Source organism: Lathamus discolor, chromosome Z (genome assembly GCF_037157495.1).
Source record: "Lathamus discolor isolate bLatDis1 chromosome Z, bLatDis1.hap1, whole genome shotgun sequence".
NCBI lineage: Eukaryota > Metazoa > Chordata > Aves > Psittaciformes > Psittacidae > Lathamus > Lathamus discolor.
Genome location: NC_088909.1, coordinates 38,766,575 through 38,788,711, shown reverse-complemented (window position 1 = coordinate 38,788,711; position 22,137 = coordinate 38,766,575). Strand labels below are relative to the sequence as shown.

The 22,137-nt window shown below is 38.6% G+C and overlaps 1 protein-coding gene across 2 annotated transcripts in view; it reads left to right on the top strand.

Moving 5' to 3' along the window:
- The window catches only part of EFNA5 (ephrin A5), a 227,370-nt gene that overhangs the window by 176,382 nt on the left and 28,851 nt on the right, over nucleotides 1-22,137 (top strand). For both annotated transcript variants that reach the window (XM_065662730.1, XM_065662729.1), the window contains exon 2: nucleotides 8,222-8,514. In XM_065662730.1, the coding sequence (XP_065518802.1) occupies nucleotides 8,222-8,514 (293 nt within the window). The remainder of the gene's footprint in view (nucleotides 1-8,221; nucleotides 8,515-22,137) is intronic.

Here is a 22,137-nt window from a genome sequence, read left to right as displayed (position 1 = left end):
AGAGATCAGGTGAAAGTCATTTGTGTCAGCTTTGAACAAATTTTACAGATGCAGGGTCTGAGGAAATAGTCTTAATAAGCAGAATGAAAAATGTCCAGCTCATCGATTAGAAAGTGCAGAATGATGTGAAGTGGGTGAGGGTCTTGCAATACTTGAGAATCTCTGGAGTACTCAGATTTATAGGTGGGAAACAAATGTTGATTTGTTTATTCCCACCTTCATAGAAAGCGAGCATTCAGTTTGTATTTTTTAATGTTTGAATTATCACTGAACATATATCTTTCTGCAGTGCCAACTATAAAAAGTCAATACAGGACCCAGCTGTACAAATATACACAGTTATGAGTGTAATAAGGAAGTGATTAACAGTAAGTAGAGTAAACGCGTTTGCAGAATTTATTCTTAGAAAGCTTTTAAGCATAAAACCAAATAAAAGATGTCTGTACTTTAAACTCAATGTCATTGCTAACTGTTATGATGTAACCGAAATTTTTGTTTAGCAATAACATCAGAAAAAAAGATAATTCAAGTCTTCAAATTTAATGGAATTAACACAACATATGCCATTCAAAGAACTCTTTCATTTTGAATAGGACATAAGCCTTTTACTATTGAAACCTACTCCTTTCCTCCTGTGTTTTCAGCAATCAATTTTTACTAAGAACCAAACCAACAGCAGTAACCCTCCACCCCCCCCAAAAAAAAAAAACAAAACAAGAAAAAACAACCTAAACCCACAAAAAAAAAAAACAAAAAAACAAAACTTTGTTTTTTTGTTTTTTGGTTCCCTCCCCCCCCCCACCCCACCCCCTCAGAAAGCTAAGACTTTTACCATACTGGTTTTAAGGAGGTTTCTTGGTTCAGGAAGTTAAGGGAATTAAAAGGTTGTAAGTGGTCACCTACAGGATAGCAGTAAATTTTCATAGCATAGGAAGAATGAAGTTTGAGAGAAAGCTTGAGCACTTACTGTATCAGTGTTGTAAAGCTTGGCCTGTTCTGTTTAAGGACAGTTTCCAGATGAATTGCCTATGTATGGGTAGATGCCTCTGACATTTCAAAAGGTCTTGTTTTTGTATTAGCACAGAATAAAAATACTTACCATGAGTTTGGTATCTTTTAGTGATTTTTTTCTGCTCTGGCCAAACATTCTTTGACTCTTCAGAGTGCTTAATAATTCTTTTCTTTGAAAACCTAGATGCTAACTCAAACTGATTTGTTTTATGTTTCTTCCCATGTTCTAGTCACTATAGTAGATCACTTGACTCATTTAAATAGTCAGTATGAAGTACCAGATACAATGGTGACTGATCAGAATCTTGTTATTTAACAAGAAAAAATGCAGCCATCCAAATAGCACAATGTCTCTCTTGTAACATTGGCTGATAAGAAGAGGTAAAGGCATGAGAGTCTTCACGGAGGCAAACGATGTAAAACTGATGCTTTTTCTCGTGAAGTCCAGCTTAATACACTTCCATGCTCTCTGATTTTAATTTGCTTGGAGTTTTTTCTTCTGACCCCTCCAAGTAGTGTAAAGAATCTCCCAGGTGAGAGGGGCATAGCAGGAATAAAAGGGGAAGGCAGATACATGTGAAGTGAAATGCAGGGAGATCACTCAGCTCTCTCAAGAAATGCGATAGGCTCTTGCAGACAGTTGTGAAACAGTAATTTGAAGTCTGATGAACTCTTTCAAGTGAAGGAGCCTTATTCTACTCAGCTGTGTAATTGTGATGGAAAGGAGCCAGCCAAAGCAGAGAGACCTGGGAGCAACCTTTAGGGAGGCCTGTTCCAGCAGAGTGGGTGGGAGAGTAAAATGAAGGTTACAAATTATAAGTTTCTCTGCCTGATTGATAATGAACTAGTAATAAGTAGCCTTATTATAGTAATAACTTTCCCATGGAAGCCCAATGATTGTGGAGAAGCTTTAGCTGAGTGTGTGTGACCACATCTTATTTTGATCAGCTGTAGCACAGCAAAGCTGTGTAATTATCATAATCTAACAATTAGCCTGGCATCCTTTCCCAGTGTTTAATTACTCCAATAAATGGTAATTGAATAGAGGACTTAATGACAAGAGAGTAAGTTTCTTTCTGTATTGTGTACTTAACTTGCAGTCATTTCTAGGCATAATTGTTGAAAACTTTGGTTTTTTTCGACAACAGCCTTGATTAGTTGTTTGTCTTCTGTTTTGTCAGTCAGTATTTTTTTCTTATATAATGTTTTCTCGTGGTGTTTTGAACTTGTCTCAACTCGTGAAACTGTAACCTAAGGACTAAAAGGTCATAGACAGCTCCTTTATATATTGTAGGGTTTTTTTTGTTTGCTTGCTCAGGCTAGCAATACCCTGCTAGAGATCTAAAATGTCACTGACTTGCTACCATTAGCAAACCCACTTCTCTTAGCATCTGGAAAATGTTTAATTTTCTTTTGGTTTGAATAGGGCTAAAATTAAGACAGATCTTTGATTACTTCATTGTTTGTGCATCAGGATCGTTGTTGATGTCAGCAGAGCTATGGGAACAGAGTTTAGGAAGAGCAGAGGAGCATTAAAGAGGTTATTTTTGCATAGCACAGAAATAACATTTTTAAAATTGTCTGCAGTAAAATGGTACACTTAATTCCACAACCCCTCAGATAATTAACAACCACAAGATTTCCCCCATCACACATAACAGCTTTAAATCAGTTGAAATGAGGGGGCTTGGACTGTCTAAAAGAGTAATGAGTTACCCTGTTGTGTTCCAGGCACAGCATGTGAGTGGGACTTGGGATGGTCTAATGCACTATACTTGCCGCCTAAACAGAGGCAAAAAGCTGTGAGTAAGCTCACTAGTGTGGAATGGTAAATAACTGATATAATCAGATCCTAAGAGCAATTAAAATGTTGTCCTTTTAAAGAATGTTAACATTTCCAGAAAATTTTGGGGGTTTGTGTATTATTGCATATACAGATAGGTACTTTATATTCATCTCTCTGTTGTTAATTTAAGCAAATAGTTTCACAAGTAGCTAACAGTAATAAACATAATTTTCAACCTACTTCTGTAGCTTTTCCTGAGTTTAGAGCATTTGTAAGAGGTGTTTCTATTGTCTAATAACATTTAATCTACGTTGAATCAGCCTTTGTTGGGATACATCTAGCTGACTTTTTCATGATACTTTTAGGATTGGACGTCTCTCTGAGACCTGTCTCCATTAAATTTTATTAAAACTGGTTTAAAAAACCCGCACAAAACAGTAAAAGTAAAAAAAGAGGAGCTGATTGACCAGCAGTTACTGGGGTATGCATGTGCTGCTCACAGAAGCCTTTTTAACTTAGGAAACAGGACCAGTAATTTTTTGCTGTACTGTTTCTGAAGAACTATGGGTAATAGTGTTTTGTATTTATCCCAAGAATGAATGCATTCAGAGAATTTAGTTGATGTTGCTTTGAATTTTAGATTATTATTTGAGAGCAAGGCAGCTGGTGTAAGGCGTTCAGCAGTGGTAGTGTCCTCTGTAATTTGATGTTATAGGCTGTGCAAGCTCCAGGCAGCAGAATTGCATCTGATCCCTTCCGATGCCAGACTGAAGACCAGAATTTCAAAATTCATTGTCAGAGCAGGTATTTGAAGTCTTCTCTTGCTCACAGTGAAGCTTTGCCACATTCATTTGACAGAACATACTCCAAATAAAGAAAGGTTGACATAGTAGAAGGAAAATTTTCCGGTACTTGAAGCAGAGCATCTGGTGTGTCGATTTTACAGGAAGGGTGATGGAATATAGCTAATCAAATTTGTATGGGAAGCAACAAGCAGAAGTTATTGCAATTTTTCATCTATCTGAATGAATGGGCAATTAATGTTATTTGCTCTTCTTAAACTGGATTTTTATAGTGTTTATTCCAAGAAAGGAAGGAAGAAAGAAACAAAACCAAACAAAACTGTTGCTGTATTCTAAATATGTGCTTAAATAAATTGTCATTTTTTTTCAGTGACCAGCAAAGTTATTAAATTCAAGATAAGCCACAGATGCTTCAGAACTCAAAATTATGAAGAGAAGCATGCACACAGTCTGTGTACTTGTGCTAATGGATAAACAGAATACAGAAGGCATTAATTACCCTGAAAATGTTTTGCTAGTCTTGTGTTTCTGTGGTTAAAATTACCATGAAGTTCTTTCTCTGAGTTCTGAATACCTGACCATTTCATCAGTGGCAGTCGAGCCAGACACAGAAACATTTGTTTGACTGTCTTTACTGGAAGCAGTATGCAAGTTTGCGTAGCAAGATGATTGTTGCTTATGGAAATGTTTAGGTTTAGAAGCTACTTGACTATCTGTCTTCAAAATGGCTTTTATAGCCCTACCACCTAATAGCTAGCTTGGTACTGTACACATTTCCAAGACACTCTTTGAATGCCATCTGACAAAAAACAAAGGTTAATTATCTTTGAATAATGGCTTGGTGTTTGCTGTGTTTAAGCCAGAGTGCACAGAGACAGATGACATTATTTGCAGAAGGCCTGTAGATCCTGTCAGGCTTTCAGAGAAGTCTTTTGATTGGTTTATACCAGAACACAGGGTTCTGTTACATAAAATCTAGATAAGACTTGTAATGAGATTTGTATGAAGATCCTGATTACCACGTGGTTCCAGAAGGATGTGGAGTGCAAATGAAGATCTACCTGAAAGTTTGAAGACCTAGCTGAGTAAAGGAAAAGTACATCAGTAGCATTATTAGAGAGAGCAGGAAATCAAGTTTTCTATTTCGGATGGAACTGGAAAAAGAAACAGATTTATTAAACCTTAAATGTAGTCAACAGGGTATCTGTTATTCCTGTGTATTTGTTAATGGACTCTATCTTCCCTTCATATGTTGTGCTCCTTAACGTATATAGGTGGCTAAACATTGATAAATGCTTTAATTTGAAGTGGAACTTTTGTTTCACTCCAGTACCTGACGTTACACTACTAATAAAAGGTTTTGAGCCTGTGAATGTTGAGTGTTTTCTGCTCAGATGCGTGTTTAAAATTCTTGGAAGTGTGTTTCTGGACTGTTTCCTTTAAAAGCTTTAAGGAGTCTCAGCTGATTAATTTTTTGCGAGTTACTCATGACTATCTGTTGCCTTTCTGATCATGTTAGAGGCCTTTGTGTTTCCTCTTAAAGAAGCTAAATGCAACACACTGCCTTGCAGCTGGGGAAATAAGAATGGTCTCAGTTCATTCCAAGAGGCACACTGGAGGTACTATACTTTTTTTGAAAAATAAAATTAGTTCTACATCTCTTCAGTACACTTGCTGAGGTTTTGATTACTGACTTTTGAAAGGTATTACAAGAGGGGAAATAAATACCTGGCTGCTGTTTCTTAGTTGGCTAATAACCTTTTTTCAGTATTGCTCTTACTATATGGAGTGAAGAGTCTGCACTCATAGCTGCTTGGTACGTGTTTTCCCTGCAGCAGGTTCACAGCTGTGCCAGCAATTCAGCCTAAAAGGCCAGTTTAGATCACTTAAAATAGGCACCATCTTCTCCAGTCTTAGACACATAAATGTAAACACCTTCTGGCTATGGGGAATGACTGTGGAATGAAAATATTGAGAGAGCTGGAAAGGAAGGACACTGATAAATAGGACTTGATTGTATACTTTATCCTCAGACCTTTTTGCAGGCAATGCTTGCTTCTTACTTTCCATGTTTCTGACAAGGCCGTGGTCACACAACTGTGCCAGCACTTCAGAAATCAGAAATAAGAATGAATCCACTAAATTATGAGTTATCAAAAAGGATGGTTGTGTTGAGGTTTTGTTTGTTAACAAGAATACAGTAGGGGACTTTGTCAGAAGGGAGTCAGATGAGCAGTTTGTGTGCACTATTGAGTAGAACAGCTCACCTGGTGCAGATTGCAAGTTTGATTCCATTGATAACAGGGGTTTAAGATGTGATCACAAATGTAGTTTTCTGTCTCTTTGTATTTATCATATACATTATTATAGCCTGTGCAGTTGGATTCTTTCCTTCAAATTCACTGTTTAGAATACAGACTCTGTCTGGAAAATGTCTGTCTAGACTCTCCTTTTGGTTAAAGGGGAGAAATATCTGCTTCTAGAGTATGATCAATCTAATTCCGGTGTACATTGGGCCTAAACAAGCCAGATGAATTGGACTCAAGAAGTTCCTATTTCTCTCCATTAACTTTAGAAAATGAAGAGAAGCAATTCATACAAGGTCATTTGTGTTGTGAAAGTCTGATGTTAAGGAGAGCATGCTGATCCTGGATGTCTTCAGTTACATAAGGATAGTTCTGAAAACATATAGGTTCTGTCACAAAACTGTAATTAGGCATTATTGTGGCAAGGCACAAGCTGATATAAGAGGTAACTTTGAGAATCCCTTAAGAAAGCTGCATTGTCTGTCACCTGCGTGGTTTAAAAAAAAGCACACACACACAAACACACACACATATAAAAATAGATATTCATTTCTACTTATTAAAACTGTAATAAAAGAAGAAAATCATTGCCAGAGTGTGGCTTTCTTATTCATAACTTGTTAGATACCTTTTCCATTACCTGTAAGAAATGGTTTACTGTTAGCTGATACAGCGAACAGACACCAATTTGAAAACAGTACATTATTGTGAATCTGTTAAGACAGTATCTTTCAGGTGACAGGTTTTGAAAGCACTGGAGTACAAAACTACATTTTTAACTAATGATTTAGATAAATGTAAATTCTTCTGGAAGAACTGTGATTCAGAGAGGCTTTTCCATGTTACAGAGTGGAACTGTGAGGCTGTGCACTGGCTGAAATTATACAGATATATCATGCTTTGATGCGTGTTCAGTTTTTCCCCTCTAAAAAGCTATTTGATTGAAGTTAAATTATTGTAGGGATATGAAAAGGTGTAGTTTGCTCTGAATTCATCCTTGGAGGGCCAGCAGATCATTGCTTTTTCTCTGAAATTAGATAGAAGGATCCAGATGGCAGATTTCAAGCCCATCAGGTGTTTAAAATATGCCCCTCAGCTAAAAAGAAGTATTATAGTTAAATCTGTCATGGCCTTTTTATTGCTCTGTGGTACACTTGACAACTGCAGCCGTGAAAAAGAGAAGCTACGAGTAGCCCAGTCAGCCTGAAGTGGAGTAGGTCAGTGTTTGGTTTCTTTGGCCACCCCAGGGAGTTTGATAGATGTACAGACGTGGTTTATGGTAGATGTACAGACGTGGTTTATGGAATCATTAAATCCATCATGGTGTAAGCTCCCATGGAGGCAGTGAATTTGTTCCCATGGTTTCTTCCAGATACTGTGCCGTAGAATTAGAGAAGCAATGTAAGTGAAACATGGAGGGGATAAAAAAAGGACACCCTCCCCATCACCAGGAAAACAATAATCCCACATCTCTAAGAAGTCCTCAGTAATAATAGTAGTAATAATAAAGTGCATCTGGGCTGGTGCCTTGTACTGCATTTCTCAGCTGGCGCTCAGAACTGTCACATTAGGCTGAGTGCTGATAATTCGTATACCAGAATCCTTTTATCTGAACAGAGCAATGTCTCCACTGTGTACTTTTGGCAAAGGAAATGTACTGCTTTTCAGTATCTTTACAAAGCAATACAGGCTTTTCCTTGCATCTTGACAAACTGCTGCAAATCGTGGAGAAAGAGTAAACCTGTTTGTGCTCTTGTTGTAACTGTAAGTACTCACACTCAAATCAGCTTTCAACACAGGGGTGATTGCTGCCTGATTCAGAGAAGAGAGTATGTTTGGGTTATTTATATGCATGCATATGTAGATGTTTGTACAGATGCTGATTTAGGGAAGCTCATACAGTTTTAGCTTCTTCTCTGTTTCTTGCTTGTTCCTTCAATTAAAAAACACAAACAAACAAAACAAAAAACAAACAAACAAAAAAAACCCAAAACCAGCCACAACCAAAAGAAAAGCCACAATTTTGTTTGTTTATTCAATAAACTGTAGGGAAAAGTAGCTATAGCTTGGTGAACATTAGCAAGGAACTCATTTTGTAAAAGCAAAGAGCAAGATTTTTATCCAGAAGGTTGTAAGATCATAGTCTTGCATAAGCTGTCTTTGATAGCTCTCGTGAATTGTAAGGACTATTTCTGAGTAAAAATGCTCACAGCTAAAGTGTCATTAGTGCTGCCCCTTTCATGAGAATGTTACCCTGCAACAAGGTCATCCTGAGTTAACTATGCTTACATCTAAACTCTTCCTGTGATTTTTAGATTCCAGCGGGGCGACTACCACATCGATGTCTGCATCAATGACTACCTGGATGTGTTCTGCCCTCACTACGAAGATTCAGTTCCGGAAGATAAGACCGAACGCTATGTTCTGTACATGGTGAACTTTGATGGCTACAGCTCCTGCGATCACACCTCCAAAGGGTTCAAGAGGTGGGAATGTAATCGGCCACATTCCCCAAATGGACCTTTGAAGTTCTCGGAAAAGTTCCAGCTCTTCACGCCCTTCTCTCTAGGATTTGAGTTCAGGCCAGGCCGGGAATATTTCTACATCTGTGAGTATATAGAGATTTACCACTGTTGCACAGCAGATGCAAGAAACCTAGCTAATTTTTCATCTATGCGGTATGGAAATACAGAGGGCCAAATTCTGTATAATGCAGATCTCTTACAGTGAATGCAGGCTTAACTATCCCCAGACATATTAGCTAGGAACCTAGCTAGTGAAACTGAGATTAAATCACAGGTTCTTTTCTCACATGAAATAGCATGTCAGCCTGTTCACTGAACCGTGGCTGACTTTTAAAGCAAAACACAGTATTATGTTCCAGCATTCTGAGGTGGCAAAGGAGGAGGGAGGGACAAGAAGGGTAGGATAGGAGCTGTCCACAAATATGACAAAAAGAATTAATCCTTTGCTCAGTTAAGATGCTCTTGTCTCTGTAATAGTAATTACCCAAAGGCAGTGAGGTCTGTCTAGTTTCTAAGTGGTATGGCTACTGATGCGAGTACTCCAGTGATATTTAAAGTTTTAATTTTTTAGCGTGCATGTTTCTAGTATAGAGCCAAGTGGCTTTTTTTATTTCCTTCCTTTCCACACCCTGTTTTTCTTAAACAAGCTGTTTCTGCCAGGGTAGGTGATGTGGGAACAGGTGACAAGCAGCAGAGTGTGAATGGGCTCAAGCTCCTTTACACCCGCTGCTCAAAGCAGTTGGGAAGACCCTTCAGAGCTCTGCCCTCTCCTTCAAGGAGGCCTACATCGGGCTGCTCCAGGCACCCAGAGTACATGCAGGATATGATCTGGGGATACGGAAATAAAAACATCAGGAGATTGAAAAGCAACAGGTTAAGCAAACTGATTCCCTGGCCCCACTGTGCAGTTGATACTGCTTCAGCTGTTTTGTTTGTTTTTTCCTCCAACAAAAGATCTTATTTCATCAATTTGTTGGTCTATTTGTTTTGGTTTTTTTTTACCTGAATCTTCGACTCCTAACAAATTTTGACTGCTCCAGCAATATTTTTTTTTCTGTTTTTAGTGTTAAGCTAGAGTTGAAAGCTTTAGATAGACAGCCTGTAGATCTCAATAAATAGTGCCTTCCATATGCGTAGCTGGCCTTTCTACTGTGAAACAGTCATTCCACCTCATTTCACCAGAGAAACTGAGCATGTATGATCCCTGTTTTTCAGCATCATTTCTTCAGCATTGAAATTTTTCTTTTCCCTTTCTTTATCTACAGGGAAATGCATTCTTAGTGGGTAGTTTTCCATTAATTTCTTTTTCTCCCAGCAAATAAAGACCTTTAATGAATGGTGGTTCAGCATCAAAAGAACGGTGCCTTGTTCTTGTGCTGAAGTGCAATAACAATAATAATACTAATAATGATAAACATAACTTTAAAAAGCAAGCTGGAATGTTATTTAAAGCTGGTTTTTTTATATGGTCATGAGAAACCATGCAAAGATATCAGAGTTAAGCGGACAGCATTCTAGGATAAATAAATCTATACTGTGTAGGCTTGGTCCTACCTGTGTCGCTCCAAAATCTTCCCACTAACTTCAACAGTTGTTTTTAGTGATTCAAAATTCTGATATCAGGCCTTTTTTTTTTTTTTTTCTTTTTGTTTGGTTTGGAGTTTGTTTGTGGTTTTTTTTATTTGTTTTTGGTTGTTTTTTTTTTAATATGGGTTTGGTTTTTTCAGTTCCTGAGAGTCATCAGTAAAACAAGAAGGAATACTTAAGCTAAGGAATGCAGTGTTTACCATCACATGATCACAGTAAAAGGTAGCACAGGGATGGATGGCATCAGTATCCACAAGCAAAAAAACCCACAATAACAAAACTAAAAAATGGTTTTCTAAATTAAAAAAAAAAAAAAAGGTGTTTAATAAAGCTGAAAACCAAACTTGAAAGTGAAGGAAAAAGATACAAAAAATTTCAGCTTGGTCTCTCTAGCTAATAGTTTCATGTTAGATCATACAAAATCCGTTAACATTCATTGAACTCTCAAGCAAGGCAGTATTATTCAAATACACCCGGGTTGCTTATGCCTGATTTTCCTCATTTGTGGTTAAATTCAATATTTCACTAAAAATCATTATGTACCTTTTATAACATTCATTTAACTGAGTCATTTAACTGTCAAGGGCTCCCTTCAAGATAATTGTTTCAAAGTGCTTGAAAATATGAAAAGCTTTGTGATATCCTACTGCATTTAGAAATTCGGGTTTTTTTTTAAATTAAAGGTATAATAGTTAAAAAGTAGCAGCAAAGAGACACTCATTTACTAATAGCTTATTTATTTAATTCACTGAAATTAAATTTTAGGCATGTTTCAGAGACACAAAAATATTTTTCCCCCTATTTTGTATTTTAAATATTTTTTTTCTTCATCCTTCACTCTGCTGAAGACAGTAACAATACTGACATTGCAGCAGTTGTAGGCAAGCACTGTGCACTAAGTTAATAATTATGTACAAGCCCTCTTGGGGAGGGTTGTCCATCCTAGAATGTTTTTCTCTTAGTTTGTGCTGGAGAAACAAGATGGTGAAATGTTATTCCTTGTTTCCTCATCAAGATTGTAAGCAGGCTCTAGTTCAGGCTAAGGAGACCACCTGTTTTACCTTCAGTGACTTCTTCACGTTAAAGAAATTCGTGCTTTCCAAGGGAAGGTTTCCTTTCCTCAGCAGATCTGAAACCTTTGCATGCTCTGCAGGAGAGGGGGAAGGCCAACTAGGTACTACCAGTCTGGAATATTCTATTTAAGAGTTACAAAATATGTCATGTAGTCTAGACCTCTGGAAAGACAGAATATTAAGTGGATGGTTAGGTACTTAGCTTAATTACTGTTAGGTGCTTTTATTGAAGATCTTCATGGTTTACCTTTTAAGTATGTGACCTGTCTCTCTTCCATTATTTTCAGAAAATGCAATAATTTGAGAACAATTACTGTCTCTCTTTCTGAACCGGTGGTTTGGAAAATGACACTTTTATTTGTTGTGCCATTGCCTGCACATATTACTGAGGTGAACTTAGATCTTTGCATGCTCATTCTAGGAAAATACAAGAAAAAAAACTCTATATCAAATTTACATTGAAGTGAATTCACCATTGCAGATGTGATCAACAAGTACTGACTGAGTTTACTTTTGAAAGAAGAAAATATTATTAAATATTTACAGAGAAATTAACTTTTATTTAGTTAGGGAGTGAACAGTGAGGGGCTGCGGAAAGTAAATAATTGATCATGACCTGAAATGTAAAGTTTTACTTGTTTCTTAGCAGGTGCTCACCTCAGGTTAGTGTATGTTAGCCTTAAAACAGATAAAACAGTATCATTACTGAAACAGAAAGAAACATAATGTAACACACACACCCCCCACCCCCCCGGAAAACTGAATACTTTGTGGTATGACATTGATTTTAATGTCCTTCAGAAGAGAATGTAAGTTTTGGTGTGTAGGTTTTGTGGGGCAAAATCATTATTATCATTGGCGGTAGCAGCAGTGATTTGTGTTATACCTTAGTTACTGGGTTGTTCTTATCTCAACCAGTCGGAGCTACATTCTCCTGATTCTCCTCCCCATCCCTCCGGCAGTGGGGAGGGTCGGGGGGGGGAGTGAGTGGACGACCTGTGTGGATTGGTTTAAACCACGACAGGCACTGTGCAAAGGGAGAGGAACACAAAAGCAAGGAAGGGGAAGAAAAAAAATCCTAAAATGTTCACTGGTTTATAATTATGTAATTCAAAACGAGGGTATAATTTTCATTATTTTAACATAATTATCATTATTTTATTAATAATATGGATAATAATATGAATAAAGCACCAGTAGCAACTTGGCAAATAATACATCAGAGCTGTTGAAATAAAAAATTAAGACATAGCAAGAACTAGACAGTTAGAAGCTACTGCAGAAGCTGCCGGCAGTTGCCAAACCAAGCAACTGTGTCAATTTAAGCTAGACCACATTGTTCTTTTCTTGAAAACAATGCATCACTGATGTAGCGTCAGAAGTTGTACTGATATTAAGCTGTAGCCTATGCCTTCTTCTGAGTGATTGGTTATTACATTAAAGAATTAGGTATTTGACATGATTTATCATTGAGAAATCCATGCTATTTTCATCATCTTATCCTCCAAGATTTTATATGTATAGTTTATTTGGTCACTTGATCACAGTGAATATTGTCATTTATATATTCTTATACCCTCTTCCTAGAAAGACCGGATAGGTTTGCTCTTCTTTGTAGTCCTCTTGCTGTTCTGTTTTCTGCAAGATCTTGGAAGTCTTTTGCTAGCAATTAGCAGGTTTTAGCAGATATCAGGCTTTACATGTGGTCTACCTAAACATAATTAAGTAGCTCTTTCATCACTGTTATTGAGAAAAGAGCTTCTTTCATCTTTTAAAAATCTTGTCTTCTTACCTGTGTTTTATTTATGTAACCTTTTTTATTACTGTTTCTTTCTGGTTTATCTGGTGCATGTGTCTTTCTGATGTTATTTCAAAATGTCTATGCTGTTTCTTTGTATCACTTTTAATGATGTGTCACTATTGCTGTATCTTTGTGGTCACCATTTATTTGCATAAAGCTTCTGACTGTTGTTCGAGGAAGTTTTGGTGTAACCATATTCCTCCTGAATACACCAGGATAGTATGCTTTTATGATTTGAATTCAATTATGGTTATAAATAATATTTTCAAATAATTCTTAAATTTGTGATTAAGAAACCGAGTTTGTAAAGCTCTGCTTACAGTTATACATACACTTCTTAATAGCATCCAGCTCTCCTGTACTCCTGTTCCTCACAGAATATATTCCCAGAGAGCATGCTGTTACCTATTCCCCTGATTTTCGTGATGCTTGCTTTTGTACACCAACATCCTTGTTTCTCTGCATTAATTACTTCTTTTCCTGAAATTTCTGACTTTTATCTCCTTATGGCTTTTGTTCAAATGACATTCCACCCTGATGGTCACAGCTGCTGCTTCTGTAGGAGAGCTTGTGATTTTCATAATTTTGAATATAAAATTGTCTCTGTTCAGTTAGTTTGTTCCATCTCTGTGACTGGAAGTTGTCCTCACCATGTTTCAAAACCTGTGAAACTGTTTGAATCCTGCTGTACAGTTTGAATCCTCTAAGAACTGTGAGGTAGTCAGACCACCCTCTGCAACCACCTCTGGATGCTTCTCTGATTCAAAAGATCTTAAGGAAAATGCAGTAGTACAAAAAAAAAATGTTTATAATACCAGCATTTTTTTTAATTTTCCTATTAATTAGGTAGTTAGATTATTAATAAAGTCTCAATTTGAACTCTTATTGAGGCAGTAACGGTCTCTGATGACAGTAAAGCTGAGCTTATTCCCTCTTCTCCCTTCTGCCATGTGTCATGAGTGTGTGTTTGTGTTGTTTGTGCTGTTATTTTTTTTTAGTCTCTCCTACTGTTCTCTAATAGTTAATTTCTGGGAGGCTCACTGGCTGTTACGATACCTTAAAATCATTATCATCAGGTTACCTCATTCCTGTTCCCTCTTTTCCACCTGAGATGCTTGGAGTAGAATCTGTACTGAAATGCTTTCTTCAGGTAGCCTAGCAGCTAAATTTGTGGAGATGGGGAGGTCACAAAAGCACCGCTGTTTGGTGGTGGTGGTGGTTGTGGTAATGATTTTTGATTATTAATGAAGAATTATTGACAAAAGTTTAGAAGTGTAACTCAGGAAGGACCTGTAGATATCCCCGTACAAATTAGCAGTTAACTTAGGAATGGCATTGTCCATTTTTTATGGAAATCAACTCAGACTTCTCAAAGACTTTTTATGAACAAGAACCTGCAATAGATTATCAGTTTTTTATTTTTCTTTTATGATTGGTTTTGTTATAGCAAGAATTAAGAAAGGTGACTTTGTAGAGGCAGAGTTGAATAGCTTGTGATACTATATGGGACAAAACTACTGAGAAGTCTATGCTGTAGTTTAATAACAGTTACTTAGTATTTTTCATGTGCTCAAAAATGGTATCAAACAGCTGCATGGAGTTCGTTGCTCTTGCTCAAGCACCAGTTTAATATCAGTGGTTATCAATGTTATGCATGAACAGGTACAACTCACTGTAAGATGATTGTTTGATTTAGAGATCTCGCATGTTTGCCAGAGGTTTAGTCTGATGTAATGGGAGCACAAAACAGGAAGACTGAGAACTGTTATCTTGACCTACTGAAAAAGGTAAATGTGAGTCCCCTAAAAAACTACACTTCTCTCTTTTCGTACTGTTATAGACCTAGAAATCCTGCTTTTCAGAACCAGTTGGTGGTGTTGACACAGCAGTTTATACTGCCAACTGTATGTCTGCTGGTAGGAGGTGCTGTCTGAGTGCTTAAGTGTAGTATTCCTCAGGTTTGAGTCTGACTTGTTTGAGGAAATTCCTGCTGGAAAAGGAGAAAATGTAGAGAAACTAGTGTTACTACTCAGTTGCATCCCGGAGATTATTGGAACCAGTCAAAGGTTCCTCTAGACAGTTCAGCTGGCGTCAAGGTTACTTCATGTTTTTTTTTGAGGAAGTCACCTGTTACTTTTGTTATTGTATCTCAGCTGGGGTAGCACTGTAATGTTTAATAATACTCTAGAAATGCCTAGTTGGGGTTTTTTTATTGTTGCTGGTTTTTGTTTGGGGTTATTTATTTTTTTTCGTCTGACACTCAGAATACGTTTTTTCTGTAAGAAGGCATACCACTAAAGACAGATCTTTTAGACAGCAAACTGACCTTGGTGTAAGTGGCAAATTATACCATTTTGGAAATACAGAGAAAGCAAAGTGAACCTTTTATCTGTGCATTTGCCAGGGTAAATGTAAACACACTGTCAGCCTGATTTTGAAGTTGCCGTTATACAGAGGAGAATTGCATCTTGATGGTCACTAACACACTTAATTCTGATTCTTCTTCAGAGTGTCCTTACACTTGTGGTGAAGAAATTAGTTTCCATTTTAGTAGCAATACTTAATTTAGTAGCAAATACACTTCCTGGGAGTTTCTGTTCTTCTGCTTATAGTTCCAATAAAGAGTAGACATCTCTTGCAGTCAGCCATTTTGCACCTTGTGTATCTACTTGTTCAGCCAGTTGGACATTTCGTACACATCTAATGCTGCTTGTCTCAGAAAATCCTTGGCTAATCTGTATTTGGCTTCTTGACCAATAGCCATGGAGCTGTTTTCTGAAGGACAAAATAAGACCATTTCTACATGAAAACAGATTATTTTGCTTTTTCCAGTGAGCACAGTCTGCAATTGTATGAGAAGATCTTTCACCAAACCCCCTATTTGGCTGTTGTTTTGGGTTTTTTTTTCCTTCATACATGTAACTTATATGCTGTAAAAGGCCTGGTTTGGATATTTTCACCACTTCAATCTGTCAATACTGGGATTCAAACTCAAAGATTTGTCTTACGGTGAAGTTTGGACTTTAGCTTTAGAGAGTTGTACAGGCTCTAGAGAATGAGTAGAACAGATTGATGGTAAGTCTTGTCAAGCCATACTCAGCTTATACTGTGGGCACTGGAGTCTCTGTATTAACTCTGTAGGCTAAACTTCTATTAAGAATTGTTTCTACTTGTGGAAATGGTTGACGTAAGTAGCAGATATTTTGCTTTGAAAGTGAAGACTGGATTTGCCTTGCAGGAAATTATAAACCATCTGTCTTGAATTTGACAGATGTTACTTAATGCAGATATTGCTGGTGTTTGTATTTTCACATTGCTTTTTGAAGTCATGAGGTCAGAAAATCCTTTTCAGAACTCTTTCTCTGGACATCCTGGTTCACACCAAAAGCTTTAGATTAACTAAAGAACGTAATTAATGCTGAGGGAATTACAAACACTTTTAGTGTGCTAACTGCCCTTTTCTTTTGGGGAAACATTATTTATTGCCAGGTAACCAATTAACCTTTAAATCAAGATATGATCAGCATAAGCACTGGTGCTGCTCTGACAGCAGTGGGCTCAGAGATGCCACTCCACTATGAATCCTGCTTTGATAGCTAGTTTAATAGAATCACTCAAGATGTTCTGAATGAAATCAAAGCAATTGGAAGGGTTTGATAAATGTGTACTTAAAAAATTATTTTTAGGTGATAATGTTACACAAAAAAGGAAGGTCACCTTTAAAGAAGATTCATGCTTAGCCTAGTGTGTAGATTAAAGGACTAGTTTCTGTTAGAAAGCATCAGAAGAATTAAGTGCTGGTCCTGCTAGAAAGCAAGCAGAAACTGTCACCAGCATCTAATAGATTTTGAAGCTGGTAATGTTCTTAGAATCCTCAAAGGGAGCTTTAAAAACTGTTGAATAATTTGTGACTGAGGAGAAATCCATATAAGAAAATGAAGAGAGAACTCACAGAAGTGCTGGTCTCTACTGTCTGAGTATTTCAAAGGGAACGAATGTCTTTCAGATAACAAGTTGAAAGATGATTTGGATTCATGTGGTTCAGAAATTCATGAGCTGTTAAGCTCCTGATAGCAGCATAAATATAAACTTCTGTTTATATATGAAGGAGGGTATACTATATAATTGCAACTTTGAAAGCCGTCTCATGAGCATATTGTATAAGGTCTTCATCCCTGTAGGAAAACCACTGACTTGTGTTGCATTCTACTGAAGTACAGATTTTTGGTCGTTAGAAGAATAAGGGAGTGCCCACAGAAAGAAAAAATGAGAGACAGGATTTTCTTTCCTCCTGTCTTTTTTTCTTTCTCATCTAATATGCTAATAAGGGCCAGTTTATTCTGTAGGAAAATAAAGCATGTATTGAATGTTGTTATGTGATCATCAGATCACAAACATTAAAAAGAGAGATCAGCTAGATCTTGGGTAAAAGACCACCAAGAAGCATTAGGAACTTGATAAGGCCATATGTGGCACAGAGGTGGTTATGGGTGAGGCTTTTTTGCAGTGGCACTTCACTAGGATGTTATAAGATTAATAAGGTGAAGCATGTGGATTCCTTGGATGAAAGAACTCATAGAAGTGAAGAGTATTATTAATAATTATCTGAGTACTTATGACTCTGTAACAGTGTTCTAATTTGATTTCTGAGCAAACTGAAACCTGTTTAATGAGCTGTTGTATTGGAAGTACGCGTTTTGTAACATGGAGCAGACGCCAACAGAGATGGAAATAACATAGCAGTGACATTTGGAATAACAGTGTTGTTATTCATTGCTTCCATGCCATCAGCATGTTAGTCTCTCTGTTCTTCAGACTAACCCACCAAGGCAGCACTTTCTTTGCTGATACTGTCTGTGTCATGATACAAAGTGAGTGTATATACTTGCCTGCAACCAATAGACCAAAACCAAGCTCCCTCAATGAAAAAATGCTTCCACATGTTGAGCAATTGTTTAATGATCTTGTTTCATGAGTTAATATTCAACATTAAACCCCATATTTTCGCAAATAATACTTGGATTTAAAAGAAATAGGTTTGTTTCTAAGCAACCTGTCGTGGTTTAAACAAAGTCAGCCATAAACCACACAGCCCGTCCCCTCACTCCCCCCCGCCCTTCTTTCCCTCCCTCTACTCCCGGAGGGACGGAGAGGAGAATCGAAAAGAATGCAACTCCCACGGGTTGAGATAAGAACAGTTTAGTAACTAAGGTATAACACAAATCACTACTGCTACCACCAATAATAATAATGATAAAGGAAATAACAAGAGGAAAGAATACAACACCTCAACACCAGCCGACCAATAACTCGCCCCACTCCCCCCAGCCGAGCACCGACCGATACCTCCTGCAGCCCTGCAGTCCCTTCCCTTCCGGATAACTCTCCGTTACATCCTGGGCATGACGTGCTGTGGTATGGAATACCTCTTTGACTAGTTTGGGTCAGGTGTCCTGTCTCTGCTTCCTCCCGGCCTCCCCTCCTCCGTGGCAGAGCATGAGGCTCAGAAAGTCCTTGGCCAGACCAAACATTTGAGCAGCAACTAAAAACATCGGTGTTATCAGCACTGTTCCCAGGCCAAAAAAGCAAAACACAGCACTGCACTAGCTACTAAGAAGGAGAAAAATGACTGCTACTGCTGAACCCAGGACACTACCTAGCCCTCTGATATTATAGGAGGCTGTAGAATAGAAGAATATTACAGAATTCTCAGTGATTTTTTACTCCCCAGTAATCTATACTATTCAAACAAGGCGGACAAGATGCTGGGCCAAAAATGGCACATGCGATTAGTTATCCTATCTTCAAGATTCTTGGCAAGTAGAATAAATCATATAGAATCAGATTTTTCATAGAGTATTGAGAAATACATAGCAGTGCTTTATTCTGAAAACTTACAGAAAAATCTTTTCAGACTTCCAAATGTTTCCACTTTCCCTCAGGAAAGCAGTAGGTCATCCTCAGATCTACATTATTGGCCAAATGAGATTTTTACTGCATCTAAAATCTCCCTGGCTTCCCTTTTGCATCATGGATACTTAATACTCAAAGTGTCAAGTGGCATAAACCAGCTTATTAGATACAGCACTGCTTTAGGGAATTAAGAATGGCTTGAAGCTGTATCAGGATCTCACTTGTGCTATACCTCTATGCACGAAAGTAACCAGGCTCCTGACGATGACTATGGGAAATAATGTTGCTGTTGCTGAACTTCTGGGGGTGAAATGATCTTAATTATTTGAAGGATAATCAGAAAGCAGTATATTAATCAGTTTAAAGAGCCCTGACAATTCAGCAGTGATGGCATTCAAAATGTGTTCAGGGAAAAATACACTGGAATGGCTTAACATATATTACGTTTTAAGAGCTATAGGGGGGATATTGTTGAAGATACAAGATTGAATTTCTTTTTACATGTTTTCTGACCCATCTATTTTTAGTAATACTGGTTATCTTTCTGTATCTTGATGCCTGTGTCATTAAAAACTGCGTGTGGACTATAATATTTTAGGCTTTTGCAGAAGACATTTAGCTGTAGGGCACTGAAGAATACACTCTCCTACAGCATAAAGCCTTGTATGGGGACTGAAGTCAGGATCCCTACTGGCAGTTGCAGCAGGGCACGCTGTCTGTACACAACTGAGAAATCTTGATCAGAAATAAAGTAGCCTGAGGCTGAAAAAGCTGTGTGTTTTTTTCAGCATCATGGGGTCTGTAAAAGAATGCCCTCTTGAAGAGGGCTTAGTTTTAACAGCCAATAAACAGCATCATCTGCTTCTGGCTGGTGATGCACAGAAAAAAACATTATTTCTTTTTTTCCCCAGGGGAATAGATTTTTTTTCCCAGTTTTTGCCATTGGTGCTTCATGGAGGTGGCATCTGACTTCCTTAGGTCCTTATTATAAACAGCATTAAGAAGTAAAAGGAAGGAATGACATAGCTGAAACTCCATAGGTACATGACGGTCAATGGCAGCCTTGGCTGCAGTGACCATGAGATGGTGGAGTTTAGGATCCTGTGTGGGAGGAATAGAATACCTAGCAAAGCCACAGTTCTGGATTTCCGAAGGGCCAACTTTGGCCTCTTCAGTCAACTGCTAAGGGAAGTCTCATGGGAAAGTGTACTAGGCAGTAAAGGGGCTCAAGATAGTTGGTTAGCATTCAAGGACCGCTTCTTCCAAGCTCAGGATCGGAGCGTCCCAATGAGTAGGAAGTCAAGTAAGGGATCTAGGAGACCGGCGTGGTTAAACAAGGAGCTGCTGGGCAAACTCAAGTGGAAAAGGAGAATCTATGGATTATGGAAGGAGGGGCTGGCCGCTTGGGAGGAATATAGGACAGTTGTTAGAGGATGTAGGGAGGCAATTAGGACAGCTAAGGCCTCCTTGGAACTCAATCTTGCTAGTCGGGTTAAAGACAATAGAAAGGGCTTCTTCAAATACATAGCAAATAAAACTAAAACAAGAGGCAATATAGGCCCACTGCTGAACGAAGTGGGTACCCTGGAGACAGAGGATATAAAGAAGGCAGAGGTGCTGAATGCCTTCTTTGCCTCTGTCTTTACTCCTGCAGACTCTCCCCGAGGGCCCCGGATTTCTATAGCCCCAGAAGGAGTCAGGACAAAGGAGGAGTTTGCTTTGGTAGATGAGGATTGGGTTAGGGATCAGCTATGCAAACTGGACATCTGTAAATCGATGGGTCCGGATGGAATGCACCCACGGGTGCTGAGGGAGCTGGCGGAGGTCATTGCTAGGCCACTTTCCATCATCTTTGGTAAGTCGTGGGAAACGGGCGAGGTGCCTGAGGATTGGCGGATGGCAAAGGTCACACCAATCTATAAGAAGGGCAAGAAGGAGGACCCGGGTAATTATAGACCGGTCAGCCTTACCTCCATCCCTGGAAAGATGATGGAACAACTTATTCTTGACTCCATCACTAGGCATATCAAGGATGAGGGGGTCATTAAGAACAGCCAACATGGTTTTATGAGGGGGAAGTCATGTATGACCAACCTTATAGCCTTCTATGAGGAAGTGACTAGGTGGAGGGATGATGGTAGAGCGGTAGATGTAGTTTTTCTTGATTTCAGTAAGGCATTTGATACTGTCTCCCACAGCATCCTCACAGATAAGCTAAGGAAGTGTGGGCTTGACGATCAAGTAGTGAGGTGGATCGAGAACTGGTTGAAAGGAAGAAGGCAGAGAGTTGTGGTCAATGGCGCAGAATCTAGCTGGAGGTCTGTGACTAGTGGAGTTCCTCAGGGGTCGGTGCTGGGTCCGGTGCTGTTTAATATTTTCATCAATGACCTGGATGAGGGAACTGAGTGCACCCTCAGCAAGTTTGCTGATGACACAAAGCTGGGAGGAGTGGCTGACACACCAGAGGACTGTGCTGCCATTCAGCGAGACCTGGACAGGCTGGAGAGTTGGGCGGGGAGAAACTTGATGAAATTTAACAAGGGCAAGTGTAGAGTCTTGCATCTGGGGAAGAACAACCCCATGTACCAGTACAGGTTGGGGGTTGACCTGCTGGAAAGTAGTGAAGGGGAAAGGGACCTGGGGGTCCTGGTGGATAGGAGGATGACCATGAGCCAGCAATGTGCTCTTGTGTCCAAGAAGGCAAATGGCATCTTAGGGTGCATTAGAAAGGGAGTGGTTAGTAGGTCAAGAGAGGTTCTCCTCCCCCTCTACTCAGCCTTGGTGAGGCCGCATCTGGAATATTGCGTCCAGTTCTGGGCCCCTCTGTTCAAGAAGGACAGGGAATTGCTTGAAGGAGTCCAGCGCAGAGCCACAAAGATGATTAAGGGGGTGGAACATCTCCCTTATGAGGAGAGGCTGAGGGAGCTGGGTCTCTTTAGCTTGCAAAAGAGGAGACTGAGGGGTGACCTCATCAATGTTTACAAATATGTAAAGGGTAGGTGTCAGGATGATGGAGCTAGGCTTTTTTCAGTGATATCCAGTGATAGGACAAGGGGCAATGGGTGTAAGCTGGAACATAGGAAGTTCCACATTAACATCAGGAAGAACTTCTTTACTGTAGAAAATATGTTTCTTTCTTAGAGAAGTGTGGAAGCAAAGCATATGTTTAGAAATAAAGGTACATTCAATTGAGTATGATGGCAGTGTTGTATAGTTCAGACATGAGCAACTGACACAGGTAGGTTATTGTTTAGCAATTTCTTCTCAAATTTTTTTATACTTCACAAGATTTCTAAAATTATTTTATTAGCAATTGAATATAAACAGGCAAA